At 31.9% G+C, this 25,961-nt stretch overlaps 2 protein-coding genes across 8 annotated transcripts in view; one reads left to right on the top strand and one right to left on the bottom strand.

Moving 5' to 3' along the window:
• The window catches only part of LOC144839826 (voltage-gated inwardly rectifying potassium channel KCNH6-like), a 76,671-nt gene that overhangs the window by 45,354 nt on the left and 5,356 nt on the right, over positions 1–25,961 (top strand). For 5 of the 7 annotated variants that reach the window (XM_078695353.1, XM_078695351.1, XM_078695352.1 and 2 more), the window contains 7 exons: positions 9,800–10,252; positions 17,303–17,699; positions 18,161–18,360; positions 18,845–19,097; positions 19,640–19,833; positions 25,127–25,238; positions 25,916–25,948. In XM_078695353.1, the coding sequence (XP_078551479.1) occupies positions 9,800–10,252; positions 17,303–17,699; positions 18,161–18,360; positions 18,845–19,097; positions 19,640–19,833; positions 25,127–25,238; positions 25,916–25,948 (1,642 nt within the window). The remainder of the gene's footprint in view (positions 1–9,799; positions 10,253–17,302; positions 17,700–18,160; positions 18,361–18,844; positions 19,098–19,639; positions 19,834–25,126; positions 25,239–25,915; positions 25,949–25,961) is intronic. The other 2 variants (XM_078695355.1, XM_078695354.1) reach the window with 1 other exon arrangement.
• The window catches only part of LOC144839889 (large ribosomal subunit protein eL43), a 177,528-nt gene that overhangs the window by 150,425 nt on the left and 1,142 nt on the right, over positions 1–25,961 (bottom strand). The window lies entirely within an intron of this gene.

Here is a 25,961-nt window from a genome sequence, read left to right as displayed (position 1 = left end):
ATGTTGTTGTTACTACTTAAAGATGCACACTCGCTCCTAAAAAAATACTGATAAATGAACAAAACATTATTTGAATCTATCATTTCAAAGGGCAATATACATAATCAATGAAAACCAGGTTTAAAACAAGAATAACAATTGATAAAATGTATGTATATATATAAACGTATGTATAAAAAAAAATTACTGTACTGTTGACAAAAAAAAAAAATTAAAATGTACTTCTGCCTGTTCTGCCCTGTTGAAAATACACTCTTTCACAAATTCTCTTCTGTTTTGTGCAATCTTTAATTTTTGTCAATCAGTTTTGAGTTTCAAGATTTTTGAGGAATTTTTGGTTATTTTTATGAATGTTACCAATACATGTATGAATAATAATTGAAATCATAAATGAGTAATTCGAATGGCCGAGTGGTTAAGGGGTGCTATTATATACCTATAAAGAGCCAACAATAGTGGCATGGGTTCGAGGCCGACTCGATTCTATTTCTGGTGTTGGAACAAGTCTTCTCAGATAAGGACTATAAACCATAGGCTCAGTGTACACAGTTCACCTGTATGCACTTTAAAGACGAGTAGGGGGTTACCCCGGTGAACTGGTTCACAAAATAGCCCCTGTGTCAGGGGGATTAACACATATCTAGAATAGTGATTAATTTACTATTGGTAATCCTTGGTCATGTGCCTAAAGACTTAAAACAAAAAAATGAATAAAATAAAGAGGCTATTTTATTTCTATGATATATATATCAGATATAATAATATTCCTACTTAAATTAGATCGATGTCTTTTTTGCCTAAAAAACAACAAAAGATACAGCAAGTGAATCTTATATCCATGATCAATAATCACTCATAGATGGGATTATAACTGGGCCAGTACATCTGACATGCGCACATATTTTTGCATTATTTAGTATAATAGGAAACGTAATAGAAACGTAAGACAAGAAGCTGTAGCTTAATATCCATCTAGGGACATATTAGCTCTACATTGCATGCACAAACTTATGAGCAGGACATTTTAAAACAATGTATCCTACTACAGAATATTCTACTGGAAAGGTTTATTGGGAGCAGTCTTTATCTATAGGTGAATTTTTCAAATTAAGATGAATCAAATTGATGTATTTTGATTATAGGAATTCATTGTAGAAGGAATGAAACAACCCATTCCTAATGAAAGTGATAAGAACTTTGTTGACCTTGGTCTCCCAAATTGTCAGCTTTTTTAAATGTGAAAAATGAAAATAACCGATTAAATAATGAACAGATAAAAACAGAGAAAGCCTTAATAAATACAGTAATATACAGTACCTTACAAAAACAACCCGATTAAAAAAAATGTCTAGGATAAGAACAGAAAAACCTTTTCAGAGAATATCATGCATCTCCACATATTTCAATGATTTTTGCTCAAAGAAAAATTATGATTCATGTATTAATAAACGGAAGAATTTAGAGGCAATATTGAGAATTAATATTAATAATCCTTTTTTATATACTAGCTTTCATACTAAATAACTACAAAGATAACTCGTAATGTTAGATTGGATAAAAGAATGATAATGTCAGAACATCAACATCACATGTCACCAGTTTAAATTTATTTTTGTAATCAACTAATTGACTTAACCACCACTCAATTCATTATCCAAAAAGCAATAATGCTCCAACACACCATTTGCAAGATTGCAAAGCAATTCCCTGTTGCTGAAATGGAATAGTCCATAACAACTGCAAACATGGAGGAATATCAATTAGGGTATTGATTGAGAAGGTCGTGGGCATTTCTTCGTTTAGTAGTTAGTCGCAACACACTGTGCAACGGACACCTTGTTTAGCGTCACAAAATGCTTGTCCGTAAACAGATACCTTGATAGCCTATTTTAATATTCAATTTTATTTTGGTTTATGTTTTTAACTTTGGATGGATTTCAATTTGCTTCCTTGGTATTAATGGAAATAAGCTGGTTTTTTTTTTGTATAATTTTACTTGTCTGCCATGACCCTGTGGAGTTATAAAGCGGGAAAGTTTGTATAGCTATGAGGAGATTTAAGAATAAGTGTCTAAAAAGGAAAAAATGAATGCTGTTAAGAAAAAATTAGGAATAAAGAAGCAAAGATCGACAGGACCTGACAATGTAAGTATGTTTATAAGAAAATAGAACATACATTTTTGAAAGTTTTAAAATGTTTTTTTAGAAGGTTATATCTCTCTGTAATACATATGTTACATCCGATAAGTTGCTAGAATAGCGTGACGCACCTATGGTAAACATTAAAATGCTGATTGCAAGGTATTTTGTGATGACGTAAATAATATACAGGCCGTAAGAGTGACAAAACGTACAATCATCAGTGCCGTATATGCGTCAAATTCATTGTGTAGTAAACTTCCCGAAAATGTTTACATTTGTAGTTTACATACATTTATATAGTAGTCCTGATGATGCTTCAATAAATATGTCAAAACTTTATACCGCAGATGTACAGTATTCGTCGTATTCATTTATATTCCTTGTTCGAATTAAATATAATAAAGTTACAATAATTACCATGTGAAGCATTTGACATGATAAGGTCATTATTATAATTTATTGTGCACTGAACCATAACAAGAAATTTGTCTTAATTTACTCTTTGATGTTCATCTAAGAAATTAAAGGTTCTATACCTCCTTGTTCTGCTCGGGTGAAATGTGTGCAGGCCCAAACTAGGTTTTGTTAAAATTGATTTAAAACTTTTAATTAGCACTTTACAGGAAAAAGTCCTGGTGAGGAACACAAGGACCCATAGATAGAGTATATGAATTTTTTATTAGATCTCTTCTTTTGGGATACCCTATGTTCAGGGACATCCCTATATAGGATTCTGTGAAATGAACAATGGGAAATATGTGTTTACACTAACTACCAATCACTATGAACGGGACACCACCACTATTAGGGGACACTTTCTTGTGTCAAGGCAGTGTCCCCCAATATGGGTTCTACTGTGTTACCATAAACTTAACTTCAAATTTATTAAATTTAAAAAATACTTTAAGCACATGCTAAAAATTTTATTATTTTAATACCATTAATTAAAAAAAAATTATATTCTTATTTTCTTTTTATGATCAATCAATCAATCAGACTTATATAGCGCCGGTATCCATAAAAATAATGTTCAGGTGCTTGACAAAGTTAAACAGGAAATGCTTCTGTGTACAAGTGGGTTTTCAGTCGTATTTTGAAGGTGTTGACGTTTTCTGATGTCTTTATGTCTATTGGTAGTGTATTCCACAAAATGGGTGCTGCACAAGAAAATGCAACAATAATTATCATAACTCAAATATTGTAATTGTAATTTACTATATTGATCATATTTTCAGTAATTTAGTGAATTAACATTATCATAAACAGTAGAATAAGGTACTTCTAAGCTTACCCCTTAGGATAGTATGACTAACCTTCTCACTTTCATTATATATGATATCCTCCAAGCATTGATATTGAAATACACATTTGAGATTCAAGAAAGTGTCCCCTCAATAGGAGTGTCCTCTAAAAAGGGGCTAGCCCCTTTTCTTTACCCTTTTTATTTGAGAAAGTGTTGCTTTAATAGATGGATAGGTTGTATTTCTGTTTTTTATATTGCATTAAACAATAGTGCTAAGATTTGAAATGATAGCAATAAGGCTTAGGATGAGGACCCCATCTAGGGAAACATAGTTAAAGACTATTCCAACAGATTTGAAATGTCTGAAGAATGGCTTAAGATCAGAGCATTGTTTTAATCGATCGAATAATGAATTATAAAATGTTGTTTTATTTTAATATATAAGTAGGATAAATGAACAAGCTACTCCATATTTATCATTGACAGAACATTCTTGGGAATGGGATCCATGGGAAGTGAACAATTATATATATATGATATATAATTTGAAAAGATAAGATGAGGGAATCTGTGAGAATGAGAAAAAGTCGCCCCAACCGAGACTCGAACCCGGACCTTCTGCTTGATATGCAGTTGTCCTAACCATTAGACCACTGGGGCTTTCATGGTATTGTTCAAACTCGATTGGATATTATATAGTTTTATAACATTTTATTATTTGTAAGTAAATAAACTTTCCTGCATTTAATACTATTTATTAATAAATCTATATATGTTTTTCATCATGACGTCAATAAAATGTTTGTAAAATTAGGGATTTTTCAATTTTTAATTTCGTAATTAATAGTATTTACTGAGAGCATGGCCTTTGAAAAATAACCAAATTGTTCTGAGGGCTGTAAAACAAATTAAAAATTGACATTTCAAAAGCATGTGTTTCTGTGAAATTTACAATGTTTAGGTCTCAGACGTAAATGTGTATGGTAAGAGCTTTTGCCGTAGATCCATGATTTAATATAATTGGACTTGCTTTGCTAAATATTTGGTTTTATTCTGTGGATCATGAAATTGTGATCTTTCAGACCTTTACAAAATAAGAAAATATTTATTATCATCATCATCACCACCTTCAGCCTTATTTCCACTAAACTCCAGTGAGTTCTGTTTCTTGTTGGAGCTTCAAAGTTCTGGAGAAGAAGATCAGAGAAAATGGTTCCTAACATGATTTGTATGCTGGGATTTCTGGCTTGTGATGATTCATAGAGCAATTCATTGTCATTTTGGAAGTCCCAGACTTTATGTTGAATAAATATATTAAACTTTACCTTATTTAAGAGGAAACTTTCCTTTAGAATGAACACAGGGGGAGGGGGAACAGAAATATAATACAACCAACCCCTATTAAGGGGACACAATGTTGTGTCCCAAAGTCTGAATAGCTGGATTGCACACAGGTGTGGACAACACAACTTCCTTCTCCTCTAATTAAGGGTCACTTCGTTTATACAGCTACCACCAATCAACGTTCATTCTTCTGAATAGGTGTATCTTGAAGCTCCCAAATGTATCCTTAGGCAAGATACTTTACTTACGTTTGCCTCTCCATCCAGGTGTATGGGAACCCGGTTCGACCAAGACACAACTTTGCGTTGATTACTAGCTGCATTATGAAAGTATGTTTCCATAGGTCTTTGATCCAAAAAAAATGAGTGGGGTAATAATGTTCAGCGCTTAGAGGTTTCACAACATTAGGCGCTATATAAATCCAGGATATTATTATTATTATCTTACTATAATTATGTATTGTTTTTATTGATTTGATGCATTATTGAATAAATAAATGTTCTTGAAATGAATGAAACGAAATTAAAGAGATTCTACTGTATGTATTATTTTATTTTTGTAAAGGATTTAAAAGTTCTTTTCTTTATGAACAAATGAAACTAAACTACGTATTCAATCATGTTGTTACCAAAATCCAAAGTGTTAAATCATATTAATAATAATGAGTACACCGCGGAATGTAAACAAGATCAAACACGTAAGGTGTTTCAAGTAATTATGCCACTTGGTTCATTATTCCTACTAGGCTTAAGAGCAAGATAGGTATTTATCGTGAGTTGAAACATGACACTAAGCATCGCGAAAAGATCAATAATGGCAAATAATGGGGCTACTAAGATTGTTGCCACTCCATAGTATTATGAATAGGTGAATTGCCGATGCAAGCAGAGGTAATCAATTATCAATATTCATTTATACTATTGTGTTTGTTTATTGTCTTTACAGTTCAACAAAAATATAATTCTCTCTTAACCTTTATGTACTTTCTGGCCTTTGAATATTTTTACCTGAATGTTAAAATCAGAGATTGTACCTATATTATTCCTGATTCGTTGTGTTAATATCTTAATTTGTTCAGTATCTTGGCAAAGTTCTGCAATACAGTGTCACATGCGTGTCACATATGACGTGTTTATATGAATTATTTTAAAGGCTAGGTTAATTTTGTGTTAAAAAATTACCTATTTAGGAATTTGTTTGATATAAAATTATGATATTTTTGTATGACACCAGGAAGATCATCTATTGGCATCCATTGTTTATTATATTCTTACTGCAATACCCATACTCTTAAATTAATCAATATACTAATCAATCAAATTACAAATTTATTTTCTTCTTCTTAAAAAAATATTCTACAATTTAGGTATAAATACAGTGTAATCAAATAATTTATGTTAAACCAATGTGAAATTGAGAAAACCATAGTGTAAAAGAATAAGGCAAATGCCTAAGATGATATAAATCAATTGTGTTGAGCAAAACCTGAACAAAAGAAACAGATAAGAAAACAGACATAGAGAAATTCATTCAGTGATCAACAACATATAATTGTTGTAGAATATGTTTATCATATATAGTGTAAACTCCAAATAAAGACAGAAAAAATTTGAGAAAAATGTGTTTCTTTATTTGGAGTAATGCTTGTATATGCCTGAAATTATTCAGAGGATCTTCTGTTGTTTATCATATTGTACGATTTAAAAACAAAAAAAAATAAAAGTTCAAACATTTTTTTTATTTAATAGAACATGTGTGTCCAAGTCATTCTACAGTCTGTTAAATTACCATTGTCATCCTGTCATAGGCTAAAGTACAGTTAACTTGGCCAATGATATGCATGCCAAAAAAGTACAGTATAGTAATTAGACCTAAATCAGCATCATTAATTATAAATACTATAGAATGCAATTACCATCAAAAGGTTTTTTGTTAACAACACATGTACGATACTATGTACAAATATGATGTCTGGGAACTGCCTTCAGTAGCTTAATTAAAAATATATATCTTGTGACTTGTGTCTGATGTTAGATGTAGTCTCCAATAACTGTATAATTAAATGATGTGATGAGATACTTTTGTGTAAATAAAGTGGTTTGTCATGATTCGTGAGAGCACAAAGATATAGAGAACCCTAATAGTGTACTACTGTACTAAGAGTAGCTAAAGTAGGCTGTTTGCGAATGAAGATATTTCAATATGTAGAAATTATATAGCACAGTCCATAAACAATGTGCGCTGTGGACTATAAATGTTACACTTTTCAAGTACATGCTTCTCCCCTAAGAATCACATAACATTATTTCGTCCATCCACGACAGGGCTGTGTGAGCTAGTGCACCGGGGTAAACCCCTACTCGTCTAAGTGAAAAATGTACTCGTTCTTTAAAGTACACATGAACATTTTGTGTACACTGATTTACGATTTATAATCTTTGTCCGCGAAGACTCATTCTACCACCAGAACCATGGAGCGATTGAGCCTCAGGACCGGAATCAATTGGGTTTTTTTAAAACCGTATTTAAAATCTGTTCTTTTTATAAAGGACCAGTTTCTATTAGCAAAAAACAATACTGTTCTTCCAAAATACGATATCTAAATCTGTATTCCCTTGCTCTGTAAAAACAGGCCCTGCGTGTGAATGATGTATACGGTCACAAGTTGGACTTTTATATAATACACACACATTCAAATAATGAATTACAACAGTTGAGCACAGCGAGTTAATCATTTTTTTTTGTATTCAAACATTAAAAATTAAAATGTCCATGATTTATCCAATTTCTCTTCTGCGCTAACACTTCGCTAGAAGTATTATGCATTCATACAACAATTATAAAAACATTAAGGATTGGTCTCTACATAAATTTGAAAAATGCTGCTCGTTGCCATGACGAACGTGTTTAATTGGTAGGATGTGCAGTAATATTTGTGTCCATGGAAATTATCATTTCGACTTACAGTTGATTCCCGATTTAATATAAATGATTGAAACTAGTGTTTAGCACCAGGTGTATAGTATATACAGCATAAAGACTGGATAAATATTAAGTATATAATATGTAAATCAAAAGGCATAAAAATATCAATGCTGTCAGTAAACAAATAAAAATTGCAAAAAGCTAACTATGATTGAGACTAGTGTTTAGCACCAGGTGTATTGAATATACAACATAAAGACTGGATGAATATTAAGTATATAATGTATAAATCAAAAGGGAAAAAAATGATATGAGTATCAGTGGCTGGATATCAATGGAGACACAAACAAAATAAGCAAAACAATGAAGTAAAAAAGCCAAAAAGAATTTGCAGAGCTTTTGCTTCCATTTGTTTGAAATGATTAAAAACATTCGTAAAAAATATATTCCTTCCTTCCTATTTGGTCATAGTATACTTAACAAGAAATATTTCTTACAAAAAACGCTGCTCGCTTATTGTTAGTGCTAAGGTCAAGTCTGGGGGTCACTTCATCACGCCTAGATACTTCAAGTGTGAAGTATCCTATTATAAACAAAAACCTCAATGGACTGTTTTGATAATAATTCAATGATTATCTGACAGCCAATTACAGTATTATATAATATCATGGGACTCATAAATACCAGAAATGCTTTGGGATTTGTCGTTCAACCATTTTTTGGGTCCAGCAGCTGGTACCTATAAATTATAGTCGAGAATCCTTTTTCGCAAAAATGTCAGTGTCTAGTACTATAACTGCTGCTTGCTTTATATCTGAATGATTTATCTCTTGTGACGTAGTGGGCTAGAGCAGCAGCGTGAAAAATGACATCATAAATTAATACATAACTAACTAATACATAATCTTTCAACAACTTCACTGGCTTCCCCTTTCTGACCATCTCAAATTCAAAATTCTACTTAGTTTCAAGTGTTTCCAAAACTTTGCCCCTTCCTATTTCCATTGTCAACCTTGACATTGTCTCATCCACTTATAAACTCACCCTTTAAGTGCCTCAAAACAAATCATTAATATACGTAACTTAAAAGTTTAAATCTCTTATCAAAGAACTTTTTGGTAAAGTGTCTCAAAAATGATATCAAATCACAATACACAAGAAACACAAGGCAAAAGATCATCGTCAAGGTCCATAAGAATCAATTACAAACATTTCCTAATTTTGGATTTAAAAGAAGATAAACAATTAAAGAAAATATCAATTAGTGGAGTCAAAGGCTATATGAATTAAGTAATCTCGGTAATCTACAAGTAAATCCGTTTTTAAGAACATTATAGAACATGTATAGTTATGTAATAAGAGTCGCTGTCCAACCGATTTTGAAGAAAACTATGAAAGCTACAGTGGTGTATAATAGGGCATCTGCATATGAAGCAGATGGTTCCGAGTTCGATTCTCGGTTTAGGTTGCGCTTTTTTTTCTTTTTGACATATTTCCTCATCTTATCGTTTTAAATTAATTTTCAGTATATCACCAGGCTGTTTAAAATTTGTTCTGTGCCTGTTAATTTAAAAACTAATATTAATGTATATTTTCTAGACTGAGTCATCCAGAAATCATCTAGTGAAGTGATTCATATTCTCGAGAAAATTCCAACAAAATTAAAAAATCATTGATTTTATTATTGCATCGAGCCTTCAGTTGAACTGTGTTATACACAACCGAAATGATTAAATATTTTTACATTTACACTTTATGCATTGGACGATATTTTTTTTGTAAAGGCGACACTCGCTCATGTCATATTTTAAGTTATATGTTACATGACATAGTGACTATGACATAAAAAATGTGTTATACAGTTTTTTCCCTATAAATTTGAATGACATCTCATCTATGGGTCCATTTAAACTTATATTATTTCCGAGGACCAACAACCAACCTAGGTCAGGTCAGTGGTTGTCACCTGGACCAAGAAATAATGTGTCGAAGTGAGTAGCGCACAATGAACTATAAACATGACTTAGTTTGGTTTTTGGTCGTTGCAAAACGAAAGCTCTCTAGTATCCAGATGACCTGGGATGTTGGTGACCTACATTATGTTTTGGCGGGAAAATTGTTATAATATTGTATTAATGTTTTTCAGGTGCTGTCACTAGGTCCGGAAGTCCTTCCAGAATATAAACTCCAATCGCCTCGTATACACAAGTGGACAATTCTACACTATTCACCTTTTAAAGCCGTTTGGGACTGGATCATTCTACTGCTTGTCATTTACACGGCGATCGTTACGCCGTACGTAGCCGTCTTTCTTCTCAGCGAAGAAGCTAGTGTGGACCAGAAGGCCAATTCAGAGACACAGAACGATGAAAATTCTGGGAATTATAAAGACCCTTTAGTGATTATAGATCTAATAGTTGATATAATGTTCATTATTGATATATTAATAAACTTCCGGACTACGTATGTGAATAAGAATGATGAAGTGGTCTCGCACCCCGGTAAGATTGCGGTTCATTATTTTAAAGGATGGTTTCTCATTGATGTCGTAGCGGCAATACCCTTTGATCTTCTTCTTTTCCAAACTAGTAATAAAGAGGTGAGTAGTAGCATTTATATTGTATTATTTTATGAAAGTATAATAATAAATAAATTTATAAAATGGTTTTTTGGCCATTGGTATGTAGCCAGGATTTTTACAGGGATTCTTTTTTTTCCACATAAGCAAAACCACCATTACCCAATCATGTCCTATACCATTATCATACAATCATCTTTATCAATCTCATCACCTATACAATCACTACTACCGTAACATTACACAACTGTATGGTGCATCTTTTCTGAGCATCTCTAAGCTTCATACAAGATAAAAACTAATTTACACCTCGCTTTGCAAAATTTGCTATTCAAACTTGGCTTATATTTGAGTCCACAAAGTTTTAGTTAAATAATTTACTGATCCTTCCAAAATTATGTAAGTTCTCATGGCATGGAGAATATTTCTTCGTCCATACTCATGGTAAAGAACTTGATGGCACAGTTTTATCTTCACATTGTACTTTTTTGGAGACTCTTTGGCAGCTTGTAAATTGAGCTATCTATTTTGTATAGTTTTTGTGTAGTCAAGTGTACCATCATTTAGTCACGCTAAACTCAGCATGGCTCAATTAATGGATTATCTCATTAATATTCATTACTTTGAATTCTAATTCATTTTCCAAATTTCAACAAATTAACCCTAACTTCAGTGAGTGATAGAAAATGTAGTAGCATTATCTTTAACTTTACACTTTATTAATGTTAAAGCTAAAGTTACAAATAATGTCCCAAAAGTAAGGTACAAATTGAGAACAAAACTGTACACACAGGCTGTTCAAAGGAAGATATACAAACTGTATACTAAATTTCAATTAATTACTACCTCGATTATTAAATGTTTGTTATTAATTCATATGAGGATAATTTATCATTTATTAGTGAGTTATTCATTTTAAAATTATTTTATTCATCATTTATCACTTATAGTTTGATACATCATCATCCTCCTCCTTTTTTCTTCCTTCTCCTCTTTTTCTTCCTTTTTCCTTTTTCCTTTCTCTTCCTCTTTTTTCCTTCTCCTCTTTTTCTTCCTCTTTTCCCTCCTTTTTCTCCTTCTCTTTTCCACCTTTTCCTCTTTTTCTTCGTTTGCCTTTTTCTTCTCTTCTTTTTTCCTTTTCTTTTTTCCTTTTCTTCTCTTTTACTCCTTCTCTTCCCCTCCTTTTCCTCCTCTTTTTCTGCCCTTTCTTCTATCTCTTTTCCCTCCTTTTCTTCCTCATCTTTTCTTCTCTTTTACTCCTTCTTTTCCCTCCTTTTCTTCCTCATCTTTTTCTCCTCCTTTTTCTCCTTCTCTTTTCCACCTTTTCCTCCTCTTTTTCATCCTTTTCCCCTTTCTCTTCTCTTTTTTCCTTTCTTCTCTTTTCCTCCCTCCCTTTTCCATCTTTTCCCTCATTTTCCTCCTTCTCTTTTCCACCTTTACCTCCTCCCTTTTCCCTTCCTCTTCTGTTCCTCTTTTTTCCTGTTCTTCTCTTTTCCTCTTCTTTTCCCTCTTTTTCATCCTTCTCTTTTCTATTCTTTTCCTCCTCTTTTTCCTCATCCTCACCATAATTATCAACATCATCATTATCGTCATCATTCTCTCTATTCAACTCATAAACATTCATAACCGGTATATTGAAATATACATTCCAAAAGTTATTGGCACTAAACTTCTTGACAGCCCCCATTTATAAAAACATTTTGTTTGAGGCTTGACAATAGTTGAGTTTTGTACCGATTTTAATATCCAATCTTTCTTTTCCAAGCACTTATTCCTATGTGACATTATGTGTGCATTGATGCGTGGTTCTACACATTATTAAATGTAATCGAAGCATGAATGCTTATGGCCCATGTGACTAATCAACGCATGATTTCCGTATCCATGCATACTAGAGTATGTTCGTGGTCCTCGTGGGCTTACCGGTTTGTTGTTGCGTAATGAATGACCTGACTCGTACATTGTACATTTATTGATGGATATCTCACTTTTGAAATGATTAATTGATTTGGTATATTATACAGGATATGATGTCACTTAACAAATTGGCTAAGTTCTCCACCAATACAATACAACAAGCACCGCCCACAATTTGAGTGATTAAATGTCATACAGTATTATCATTTTAACACTGTATCATGAGAGCGATATGGCAGTATAACAAACCTGTCCACATAGCTGTGTACAACACACAAGCCACATTTGCTTGATGAGCTGCCAAGCAGTTAAGAACCGTATTATACATAAATCTTAACATTGTCAAGGGTTCACTTACTCCATGGTTCTGGTGGTGGTGGTAGAGCGAGTCTTCTCAGATAAGGACTATAAAGCGATGGTCAAGAAGGCACATCTGACTCATGTGCACTTTAAAGAACCTTTTCAGAGAGTAGGGGGTAATACCCAGTGTACTAGTTCACACACATCCACTGACACACACATCACTCATCATAGTTCAATACACAGGCCCTAAGTATTTATAAAGAATAAATAAATTGTTACACTATTCAAAAAGAGTGGGAGATCATGTGCTGGTCATGGTAGGCACTGTACTTATAGGTCCATAGAGGACCTAATCAAAATGTTGTCAGTTTCCAAATAAACTGAGGACAATTAACATTATACATCAGCTATGGTGATATATAATATTAAGACTTCTCTAGACATAATGCAGTCAACCCTCTCAGAAGGCCTCAAAGAATGTCTAAAAATTAGGTTGGCTTTCGGGAAACAAATGTCTGCAATTTAGTTGTCCCAAAACAATTTTTACCTGCCCATCTTTTTTTTCTGATTAATTCCAATTATCCTTTCGATCCCTGATGTTTATATTGCTACCTACAGTAGCAAAGATTTAGAGTGGTCTTGGGATTTTCAGTAGGGTGCCAGTTGGGACACTGGCAGTGAAATTCTACATGTCCCACATCATTTTTTTGGGGGGCCCTGGGACATTGGGAAGGTGATTCTGCAATATAGCATTAAAATATATAATAACAAATTTTATAATATAAAATTTCCTTTGAATGAAATGTCATAATTTGATGTGATCACTATACAATGTAATCAATATCATGTTTACAAACGATTCCAATTGTTCATTGCAATTCATTCTCTTAACCTTTAGGTTAAATGTGTAACACTCTTAACGTGTTTCACACAATACATCCTTTATATTTTTACCTTCTTTGATACATACGTTATTGACTGATAATTTAGATGTATTGTGTTGTTCCTTATTATGATCCTTCACGAAACAATAGATATTGATTAAGTTTTTACCATGAAATTGACTTCAGAATACTGTAGTTTCATCTTTATTGGAATGAATTTATTTAATATCTACGCTATAATAAAAAATGAAGATAATAATTCCATCTTTAAAAAGGAAAAATATACTGAATTATTAATATCAGATTTCATGTGAAAATTATTCTACTGCAAGAAAAAAAACAACCAAAACAAAATAGTGGGTATAATGTTGGATAATTTTTTATTATACATTAGTGCGAAAAATAACAATCAGGAGTTAAATAAAAACGTAAAATTACTTATAAAATCATAATGTTTTAGTTTATTTTTCATAATTGTCTAAAATAAAAAATACCTCTATATTTAGGTGATCATTTAGAATAAAATGATCACCTATTGTTATTGTATGAAATCTTTATTCTTTATTTCTCTCTGTACAGATTTTGTGTAACAATTATCTCAAAAAGTTGAATGTTGAAGATGACAAAATTTTCACAATATCTTTCAAATACTGTAACTTAATCCTAATAAGCTTTTCAGCGTGATCACTCAACCGTGACGTCATTTATACGCCATTTTGTTAAATCACATTATCAATCATATCGCCATAACTCTTTATCACATATCAATAAAATTCACAATACGTAAACTTCAGGTAAAAGGTAAATATATTAACCAATAAAAGGCACGCGCACGTAGGGTCATACGCGTGAAATCGCGCGTTAAAAATTTAAAAAGCTCAAAATTAAGTTTTGATCAATTTAGAGCATGAATTAGGCTATTTGCGTGTTTCAAAAAATTACTGCGCAAAAATGCGTTTTTGCGCGCGCAATTCTTAAAAAGCGTAAAAATACGAATTTTTTGTAGAAATCGCATTCTACTCACCATCCTTAGTACATTCACCAAATTTGAGTCCGTTCCGACTTAAAATAACGCTATATGAGCATGTTAAAAATGACAAAATGCGCACATTAATTGCATAAAAGTGCTGAAAATGATGATAAATAAGGCATTTTTAAAATGAAAATAATTCTTCAGAATGCACGATGACCCCTAAGTTTTTTAACTTATTCGGGAAGCCATTGAGTTGTAGATATAAATGTATATACACATTAGACGTACAAAATGGTATTACGTCATCAAATGGCCACTTGAATTTAAAAATTAGGATTTTTTTCCGTTTTGTGTAGGTTATCACATTCAATAGAGCGCATCTCCGCTATTTGAGCTCGATTTTCTCACAAATTTCATTGTGTGCTTGCTTAATTATGTATCTTTCTCATAAGTTGTCAGTGTTTTCATTTTAATGACGTCTTCATGCGTAAAAACTTGAATAACGTAGGTCGTGTAATTTCACCTTTGCCATAAATTTGAATATCTTACAGCTCTTCAGAATTGAAGGTTACCTTGATGATTATAATTTATTATGAAAGCTGATGAAATGTAGATATGAATTCATATAAAAACCAAGCCTATCGGATGTTGTGACGTTAACATGGCCAGATGAAGTTAAAAAGTAGTTTTTTCATCTTTTTCGTCAAAGTTATACAAATTTCAAAGAGCGCGCACAGCGCTTCTACGTGCCAGATTCTCTTCCAATTCTTATATTTATTTGCTCAATTCATTATCTTTCGAAATTGTCATCTTTGAGTTTATTTTGATAATTCCATCATACCAAAAATTAGAACATGATGTGTGTCCTTAATTTCACCTATGCTACACACTTATATAGATATACAGTATATACTGTACATATTGTATATGGCATATAATAGGCACAACTCATCACTATAAGCGTATGCATCATGTCATAGGATGGCGTACATCAACTTTTTACGATCGTATGTTAACGTACATGCATGTTTAAAAAGTGTTAATTTCATTAAAATGATAAAAATGATCACCTATAATTCGTCAAAGTGACGAATTAAATTCTAGTTATTTATTTCATTTTTAAAAAAATTTTTATCACAAAAATAATTTAAAAATTATGAAACATAAGAGAAACTGTAGATCGATTATTATTAGAATGTATGAACAATAGAATTTGTTTTCCCTACACATCATGGCCTTTAATATCTCTAGGCTACTAATAGACAGAATAATGTAGACTGACTATGCTTATTGGTGGTAATAGGCACTTTTAATTTGGGGTCATAGTGACGCAAACATCAGCTAATAATAAGATGATAAGATAGATGACTATTTTTAGAAATTGATTGACAATAGTTAATATATTGATCACAAGTGATGATCTATATGTATAGTTTATTACTGGCATCGTTTGGAGTGTTGCATGTCAAATTATATACACCATCAATTATATCTATAATTGTTTAAGAGACATTGATTGTATTAACGTTATATTTAATCTGTATTGTATTCGATTATCCTAAGGATATGAATATAAAGCAGAATGAACAATGTTCTGTGAAGTTAATATTATCCCCCCATATTTTTCAAAGAAACAATTATTTTTATTCCGCATTTAGAATATATACAGTAAATTAACATAACAGGCACAGAATAAATTCTAAACTGCCTAGTATTTTACTGAAAATTAATTTGAAACGATAAGGATAAAGATAAGGAAATCTGTAAAATTAAGAAAAAGTCTTGCCAACCGAGATTCAAACTCAAAACCTTTTGCTTGATGCAAATATCTTTTTCAAATATTTTTCCAAACTTGATTGGATAGCAACTCCTTGATACTCTCGGTGTGGTACATCGAAACAGTACTAGCTGTCAATTGTACGCATGCGCAATATATAGCAAATTGATACGGCCAAATCATTCAGTAACAGTATATTAATTCACGAAGAGGGATCTCTGAATATTATTATACATATTCTAAGGCATAGAAAAAAGTCTAAACTGCCTGGTGATATATTGGTTTTTAAACATGGAGCACAAACATTAATATACAAAAAGGGAAGCTTGTTCTCCTCTCCTGCTGAATCTGGCCCTAATAAAATATATTTAAACATGCGTTCTTCCTTCTGAATTAATTAATATTATCAAAATGAGATGAAATTCTTGATAATTCCCAATAGCGCTAAATGTTTATAGCACTCCGACGTTGTGATGAAAGCTATGATATACGATACAATATCTATAATGAACATTATGGCTATAATTCTGCATATTATTTGAGCAATTTTATTTGGTCAATAATTACTTTAAGGATGGCCATTATGTCATTAATTCCAAATAGCTCAAAGCTTTGAAACGAGCAACAAAATCCATTATAGTAACATCAATATCTAAATGCATTTCTAACACACAATCATAACAGGTCAACCAAATTCAATTTATCATTATCCTATTTAGGAATTATATAAGAAGTAGTCATATTAATATTAAAATAATAAATAAGTATCGTACAGTAAGCTTAACAAATTAAAGTTGTTGGTGTTTGAAAGAATATGTCTGACAGGTTATACCGTAAACATCTAATTGTATACACTGTGATTCTCACAAACTTTCTGTACCCAAATGAATATGTCATGTATATGTATATGTGGGATAATAGTAACACGTGACCTGGGTTAAATTGCGCACAGGTGTGGACAACACAGACAATAAGTTTCATCTTTCCTAAAGTGTGGCTCCAACTAGCAACACAACCTATTCATAACACACCAAAAGCCTTTCAAATAATTGTGAAATCAAACCGGCTTGGTTGCATCAACATTTGTTGCCGCGTAGACCTTGAATTGCGTACATGCTAATACTATGTTTCTCAGTGATTCCTCTGTCCATTAAATGATGGGGACTGAGATTATAATCTTAATGAAAAAAAATAATGATCCTTTCTCTCTTTTTTAGACCACGACATTGATAGGTTTACTGAAGACAGCGCGATTATTGCGGTTAGTGAGAGTAGCAAGAAAGCTTGATCGTTATTCCGAGTATGGTGCTGCAGTGTTACTTCTCCTTATGTGCACATTCGCACTTATTGCGCATTGGTTGGCGTGCATCTGGTACGCTATCGGAAACGTTGAACACGGCGCTTTACCAGATGATCGAAAAATTGGCTGGTTAGATAATCTAGCAGAACAGACGAACCAGCCGTACGGTAATGGCACTGGTCCATCGATACAGTCTCGTTATATAACAGCGCTATACTTCACTTTTAGTAGCTTAACAAGTGTAGGATTTGGCAACGTGTCGCCTAACACGAATCCCGAGAAAATATTTTCAATTTGTGTAATGTTAATCGGCTGTAAGTATCCCATTTTTTTTCATTTTTGTATACTTCTAGATTAACTATGCAATATATGTATAAAGGAATAGCACCAGAGATCATAAGCTCTGTCTACACTACTGTAGTTTGACAAAAAAAAGTGTGATGTGCCCAAATATGGCAATGATATGACATCATCTTGTCCATATATGGGCATATCACATCATAGCTTTAGAATACCACTGGAGAAAGAGATACTGTACAAGGAAGCAACCTCAAAATTAACATTGTGATTAATAATAAGATAATTATAATTTAATGGCAGAGCCGTATTCACCAGTGTTTTTTTCCTAAGCACAATACCATAGAACCCTATTATTAAGGGAACACTTTATTGTAAATGGAACATCTGGAAATTTGTTAACAAGGGCCAACCCATATTCCAGTGGATTTTGAGAACAATTTTTAACATAAGTTCATACTTGTTTTTTTTTTTAAAGCTTTAATGTATGCTAGTATTTTCGGTAATGTCTCGGCCATCATTCAAAGGCTTTATTCTGGAACTGCACGCTATCATACGCAAATGTTGCGTGTCAAGGAATTTATACGTTTTCACCAAATACCTAATCCTCTACGGCAACGATTGGAGGAGTACTTCCAGCATGCTTGGTCTTATACCAATGGCATTGACATGAATATGGTAAGTAATTGCGTATATAATGCTTCTTAATATTATAGATGATAGGTAGCTTGAATTTAAAGAACTGTACCATTTATTTAGAATGAAAGGTCAATCTTCTAAACGGTTCCTAATCACAAATCATTTTCTGACGAAAAGTTTTCTTCCATAAAGACACTTTTGTTCAGAGACCTAATTGATGAACATTTAACCTTTTTTTAATAATATTGAATAATATATTTTCATCTTAACTACACATTCAAATGCCAATTACAAAAAATCTTGCTTCCAAAAGTAAATTTGAGGATGTTTTGACGTTTCACTATGCTACAGGTATAAGTATCTTTTCAACTCAATTTTTTATTCCTTGTATTTGATACTCCGAAGGAATTTATGAAAAATATTCAACTTTTTGGAAAGAAATGGTTTACACTGAATTTACTTTTAGAGTTTATTCAGTTTGATGTTTTTTATTCATCTATAATTTTTCTATTATATTATCCAGGTCCTCAAAGGCTTCCCAGAGTGCCTTCAAGCGGATATATGCCTTCACCTTAATCGCAATTTACTTAATAACTGTCCTGCATTCAAGGGCGCCAGTCCAGGCTGTCTGAGGGCGCTTTCTATGAAGTTCAAAACGACACATGCGCCTCCTGGTGACACATTGGTTCACCGCGGAGATGTGCTGAATTCTCTTTACTTCATAAGTAGGGGCTCAATAGAGATCCTGAAAGATGATATTGTTCTGGCCATTCTTGGTTTGTAAACTTTTTTATTTTAAAAACTCAATGTTTGACATAAAAGATCATATTTTACTTAGCTTCTGTGGTTAATGAGGCGTGAATGATGAATGATGTACTTGTTATGGCAAAAGAACATTTGAATTGATAGTGGCCGTTCCCGATTCATCTTCATACTTCTTTTTTTTTCATAAACCTCGATGGCACTAAGCTTAATTTGGTCAAATTAACCGAGTAGCTAGTTAAATTAACCAGAAAAAGTTCAATCCGAACACTGGCTATACTTTCCTCAGGATTGAATTAACCAAGTCCAATGGTTACTTTTACCGACCAATGCCTACCCAGTAGAACTCACCATGGTCTCGGTAAAAGTAACCATGCCGGCTAAAAAGTCCAGTGAGAAAATCTATACTGCCCAGTGATATACTGCAAACCATGGTAAAGGTGAACATTTGTGAGAAACATGACATTTCTGACCTGAAAGTTTCTATTAAATTAAACATTTGGTGGGAATAAATTATTTGAATAGTTTAAGATTGTTTTCTTTGCTCTATTTTTAGGAAAAGAAGACGTATTTGGAGAGAACTTTTGCCAATATGTGACTGTAGGAAAGTCAAAGTGTAATGTTAGAGCACTAACGTACTGTGATTTGCACAAGATTGTGCGAGAAGATTTGATGGAAATTTTGGGAATGTACCCGGAATTCTACGAACAATTTTCCCAAAATCTTGAAATAACATTTGAATTACGAGATGTAAGTACATTTTAGAATTTTTTGGAATAATTTTTTAATTGTTAATCTGATATTTACAATTTTACCATATTTGTCAAATGGACACAATATGTATTTATTCATAAATATACAAAAACGTTTTAAATTAATGATTAAAAATTACAATTTGTTCATTTTACTGGACAAATGGACATATGGCCAAAATCTACATTGATCCTGCCATACGTGTCATACTCCATTATTGTTATAGGGGTAAAACAGATTGCTCATTGTTCTGATTCATTGCTTATTAAATTAATAAACGAATACAGGCATTTTATTGTCATAATAATACAGTAGTGGTATATAATGAAATTTGTTTTGTAAATAATACTCCAGTAAAAATTAACGTACACATACTACCATAATAAATTAGTAGCACATATATAGATAAATATACAATATATAGATTTATTGTCACTTTTGAAAATATAAAAATAAAATTCTTTTCCCTGATTTTAAAAGAAGTAAAATAATAGCAGAGGTGAAAACAAAAACTATTAAAAAAACATTGTTTACAAGGAATCATCATCAAGTTTAGTACCAATTGATTAAAGATGTATTGATAAAATAAAACTTTGACCATTTCGCAGTTATAATAAGTATTAAAATAACTTCCGTAGACAAATTAATGTTTGCACATTACATATAACAAGACAAAATAAAATTCAAACAAAAATCTATTGGCAGCCAATTTTTAGTCAAAGTGATTATGTGACATATTTTTAAAAAAATTCTTTGTTACGATATAACATGGGCTTTATTTATAGAATATCTTGGAACATAAAATGAATATAAATTGATAATTTTATATTTGATTAAATTACAGTGTATGTCATTGATTGATATTTGCACCAATGCATACTGTAGCAGCACCCTGGGATTTATTTATAGAACATCTATAAGAAAATTATTTTAAAATACTAATATTATTTGTTACGACATAGGTCAATGGTTTTGCTCGAAGAATAATGTAATATTATTACAGAATTAAATCTATGAATGAATTTGTGGCTCGATATTCGTGGCAATATCACAGTAGATTCACTAGGTAATCTGATATCTAGAAGACTGCCTTTCGTCTCAGTTTTGCTCATTAGCAAAGCGAGTGGAGTCTGCAGTCTATGTAGAGATCTATTAATAGATTGTTACTGAAATTACTCAATGAAAAAGCGACCTGATAACATATTTTAAATCTTTTAATCACAAATTTGTTTTGCACAATGTCGTAAAACAAAATAGTCTGTTTTTTAAGAAAAAAAATATATATAGATAAAACCCTTAAAACATTAAGGGCCTGTTCAGACCTAAGGAGTCTTGTTTTCGTATTGTACGCGACGTACAACTCCATAGATTAGAAAAGATAGTGGAAGCCTGCTCTTACTACACTGATCTTTCGTTTGTTACGACAGCTCAAGGTACAAGATTAGTAAACTTACAATACGAAAGTGATGCATTAATGATTTTGACCTCTAACCAATCAAATTTACTCCTGCATACCAGATGTTCGCCCAAATTGGTGGCGCTTCAGTTTCTAACGAAAGCGTTGGTTACAGTAACACTTAGCTGTTTTGACACTAATTATAATATGACATTGCTTGCGATACGAAAGCATAACTCCATGGATCTGAACATACCCTTAGACTTGGATATATCAAGAAGTTAGTAGGATTTTAGGCTTAAAGAAAAAAAAAATTGTGTTTTCGAAGGTAGCATATGTTATAAAAGATGGATAAAAATAGTGCTGGTTAATACGAGGATATTCTTTTTTCTCTATTATTATTTACAGAGTCTATATCAAATTCTAAAACAGAATCTATACAGACGCCATAAACAAACTACTCTGTGTTGCCATTCTCAGTTTTATTTTTAAATTGAGTGTTTTTACACAATAATATGTTTTCAATAGATTCTTGCAAATGTGATATTTTTAGAAAACCAATTTAAGCCGGGAGAATCAAACATACAATAATATAGTCAGTCAAAAATAGACATAATAAATTAGGTAATAATTTCATTTTAGCTGTCAAAAGCACATGCTCCTAGTGTACCTGCATACTGTATATCATTATAGTATTATTCATTCATTCATTTTATTGCCATGAAAAATAAACAAGCAAAAACAGATAACATCAACTAATAAGATGGCAATAAGAGGTTAAAAAATATATAATATACTTAAAATATTTACCATGATCTCCCAAAGAAATATTTATATACATTGTTGAAATAATTTATTAGGATTTTACTTTTATGCATTGAATTCCAACACCTTGTTAATGTTATGAGCTGATTTAAGTTAGCCGTCTTTAATACTACTTTCGTCTGAAATTAAATGCGAACCCAATACAACCAGCGGGCGTGTTTACTAATTTCGGTTTATTAAAGGTTTTATATAACAAACAGAAAGGCCAAACCAAATTGATTACTAATGCTGTGATTGGTCACAGAACAGCGAGGTTATTTCTTATTAATTTAATACAATATTGTAAATACTACAACTTAGTGTGGGATATAAGCGTGTGCGGACATGATTGTTCAATAAACGCTAAACAGGAAAGGTGTAATCCAACACGGGAATATTGCTTTTTAAAACACACGACTGTAACGATTCACTCGTTAGTATCTTATTATTACATTTAATTCGATCACCTAGTCTTTGTAATAGCAATAATTTTAATTATCTTGTAATTTATGGTGCCGATATTAGCAAAATCTAACTTGGTGTTTGATTTCAAGATTTCTGGCAATCTTTCAGTTTAAAGGTTAATGTATTCTTATAAATAAAAATGAAGCCAAGTCATTAGTTGCCATGACATTGCAACAATTGTGCCCAATACGTACAATATGAATATTGTAATGATGCTTGATATTTGAAATAGTATTGACACACTCTAATTTAAGAACTTTTGATTTAAAAAAAAAAAATTTCCAATTAAAGAAAATGCAATTAAAAGTTTCCTTGAATATTAGAAACTATCAAATTTTAAAAAAGACATTTCTATGACGACCCAGGTAAGCAAATTATGTTAGATATTAATGACTATGTTTAATTCTGATCAATTTTATGTTTAATATATCAACACAAAAAATAGGAGATTTACAAAATGCATATTAGGAAAACGACATATTTATGACATTATACAGATGCGCGACTATAACGTAAATCACGCTTTAACAGGCCTTGTCTTTTGAAAATCATGTGCTACAAATTGCACTCCTCAATACATTCAGGGGTGCTGTAGGTGTGCTGTTTGTATTTTCGTGTGTAGAAGTTTACCAAATTAAGGCGTGTTGTAAATCGCACTCCTCAAGGGCAGTTTAGGAGTGTGTTAGGTGAGTGATCGCACTCACTCGCCTTAAAAGACAAGGCCTGCCTTAAACAAGCTACTATACATTAATAAGCATCTTTATGTAGTCATCGTCCTCATACAGTAAACCACTATAAAGCTTAGTCCCCACAAGAGAGTTGACCAATGACAAGTGACAGTTTTGAATAATCCATCTCCTGTGATTGGTCAAATCATTTGCATTGCACGTCATTGTTTCCTGGTGTGAACCATGCTTTAACAAATATGATTTCCTTATTTAATCGAAAATGATCTATCTCGTCAGCTCCATGTTGTTTTTCCCAGTTTTTAGCTAAAAGGGATACTTCACATAAATGTAACCATCCCTAGGGTATCAACCATTAATTGGTTTGTGTTCGATAATGGGGAGACCCCCCAAGGGCTCGGCATTCTGATTTAACCTCCTAATGTTTATGTAAGCAGATTACTACCGTACCTTACTACTACCGTCAGCATATTATTTAAATTGCTGTGGTATGTTATTATGTACTATAATGCACTGTTTTAAAAACTTTATGCCCTACAGCTTTAAACCATTCATTGATTGCATTGAAATTTACACACATATTGGATTTTATGCAGTTGGCTTCTATTCAAAAACAAAATCTTTTTATTTATTTCCCTGCTTAATTCCACATACATGGGTAATATTTTTTCAAAATTAATTGTACAAATGGGGAATGGAAGGTCAACAACCTTTATCACAAGAGGTAATGGTGCTAACCATAATAAATGGGTAATCATCATCATCATCATCATTATAGTAGATTTGTAGCCTTCTGGTTAATATGCTTGCCTTCCAATACCAGGGTTCAATCCTGACTTAGTCTCTCAGGATTGTAACTCTTTCAACTCCAATCACTAAGCCTCAAATGAGACTTAATTTATATATATAAGCATGATAAATTTAGTTTATACATTTCTTTAAGAGGCAAGGTTCTCACTTTTGGATGCATATGAAATAAAACTTAAACATTAATTCATCATCATTATCATGATCATTGGTCGCATCTGAGATGGAGTCGTTCCACATGTCACACTTCTTTGTTCATCATTTGATTAGTAGTAGGTCATCAAAAATTGGTTGTTGTCCAAATAAATTAACATAATCAACGTCATAAACATTATCAGTATATTAATTAACGTAATTTACTGTATGATATGTACAATTTATTAGTTATTTATTTCAATTGCAATACTATAATGTTTCAATACAAGTAGCATATTTGCTTACTTCCAAATATTTTTTGCAATTAAATTGGAATTCAAAGAATGTCAATTAATACCAATTATCTTGCTTCAACATAATAATGATTTACCATCAACTATTTTCATGATTGATTTAATGTTCATAAATATTTATAGATTTATAATTTCCTATTAAATGTTTTAAAGGATGTTAAACCACAACAGATGATATAAATCTGTCATCTACAAAAGTGTTCTTGGTTAATTTGTATTTTACCTTTGACCTTTGATGCACTTTATGTCTTAAAGAAGTGTGTTATGGTGTAGCTTAAGCATTGTCCTCACTATCAAACTTTATATGACAAATAAATGTGATGTGCCTATATATGGACATGATGATGTCATATCACTACCATATTTGGGCATATCACTACCATATTTTGGCATATCACACTTTTTTGGCCAAACTAGTTTGATAGTGTAGACAGAGCTTTAACAAAAACTGTTGACTTGGAGGTGTATTGTATTATTTTAATTGTGTACCTTTGGTTTATGTTTTTTACATGACCCTTAATAGTCGTTCTCCTGTAAATTTATGAATTTGTTTGTATCTGTATTAGCTTGTTTTTCAAACTAGCAACAATAAGAACAAAATAAACAAATACCTTTCTAATATAATTGCTGAACTAATATTTAAAGTGTTTTTACATTTTTTTTTTCTCTTTCATTTTTTAAAGGAGGACTTATCATATCTGCCACTTAATAGTTCGGACACTGATGAAGCAGCCTCAACATTGTCATCAAATAAGCGCAAGTTACGACAACGTAAACCATTTAATAAACGAAAAGGTACAGTACTGTATATTATTTAATTGTTAGCACTTTTCCAAACTGAGCAAATTAACCTAAATGATTTCATCTAATAATATTTGATGCAACTATTAAGTTTAAATGCATAAAGTGCCTTCCATACATTAATGATTAACAAATATATATTTTGAAGATTAACTGTTACATTCCGCATGCTTATAAATCTAATGCAACATTTAATACCCAAATTTTGATTTTACTAAGAAATTGAGTGAATGCAGCTTTAACACTTTTTCGCACTGGACTTAAAAAATGAAATACAGCAGAGTATAAAATGCAACAAATGTCTGCACATTCTCACAATGTTAAATTGTCATCCCGCTACTAAACCTTGTTCACACTAGACTTGAAAATAGAAGAGAGTATAAAATACAACAAATGTCTCCTGCATATTCCCATAATGCTAAATATCCATTCTGCTACTAAAGCCTTGTTCGCACTAAAAAGTGATCAATACTTTTTAGAGTCTGGAGCAAATTTTGAAATTTCACTTGTGGCATGCTGTGGATTGGTTGTTGACATGCTTGCATCCCAATCCCAGTGTGAACACAGTTAAAGAAATGCTTTTCTACTTCACTTAATTCTCATAAATATATCCAAGAGACTTGGTACAGATTTTAACCAGTATTAATATTCCAAATAAATTATGTTTACAGTGCCAAGTGAATCTGTCTCAGAAACAGAAAAAGGTAACTTTAAAAG

Source organism: Antedon bifida, chromosome 4 (assembly GCF_963402885.1).
Source record: "Antedon bifida chromosome 4, ecAntBifi1.1, whole genome shotgun sequence".
NCBI lineage: Eukaryota > Metazoa > Echinodermata > Crinoidea > Comatulida > Antedonidae > Antedon > Antedon bifida.
Note: the sequence above shows the minus strand (reverse complement) of the source record. Positions and strands in the feature narration are given on the sequence as shown.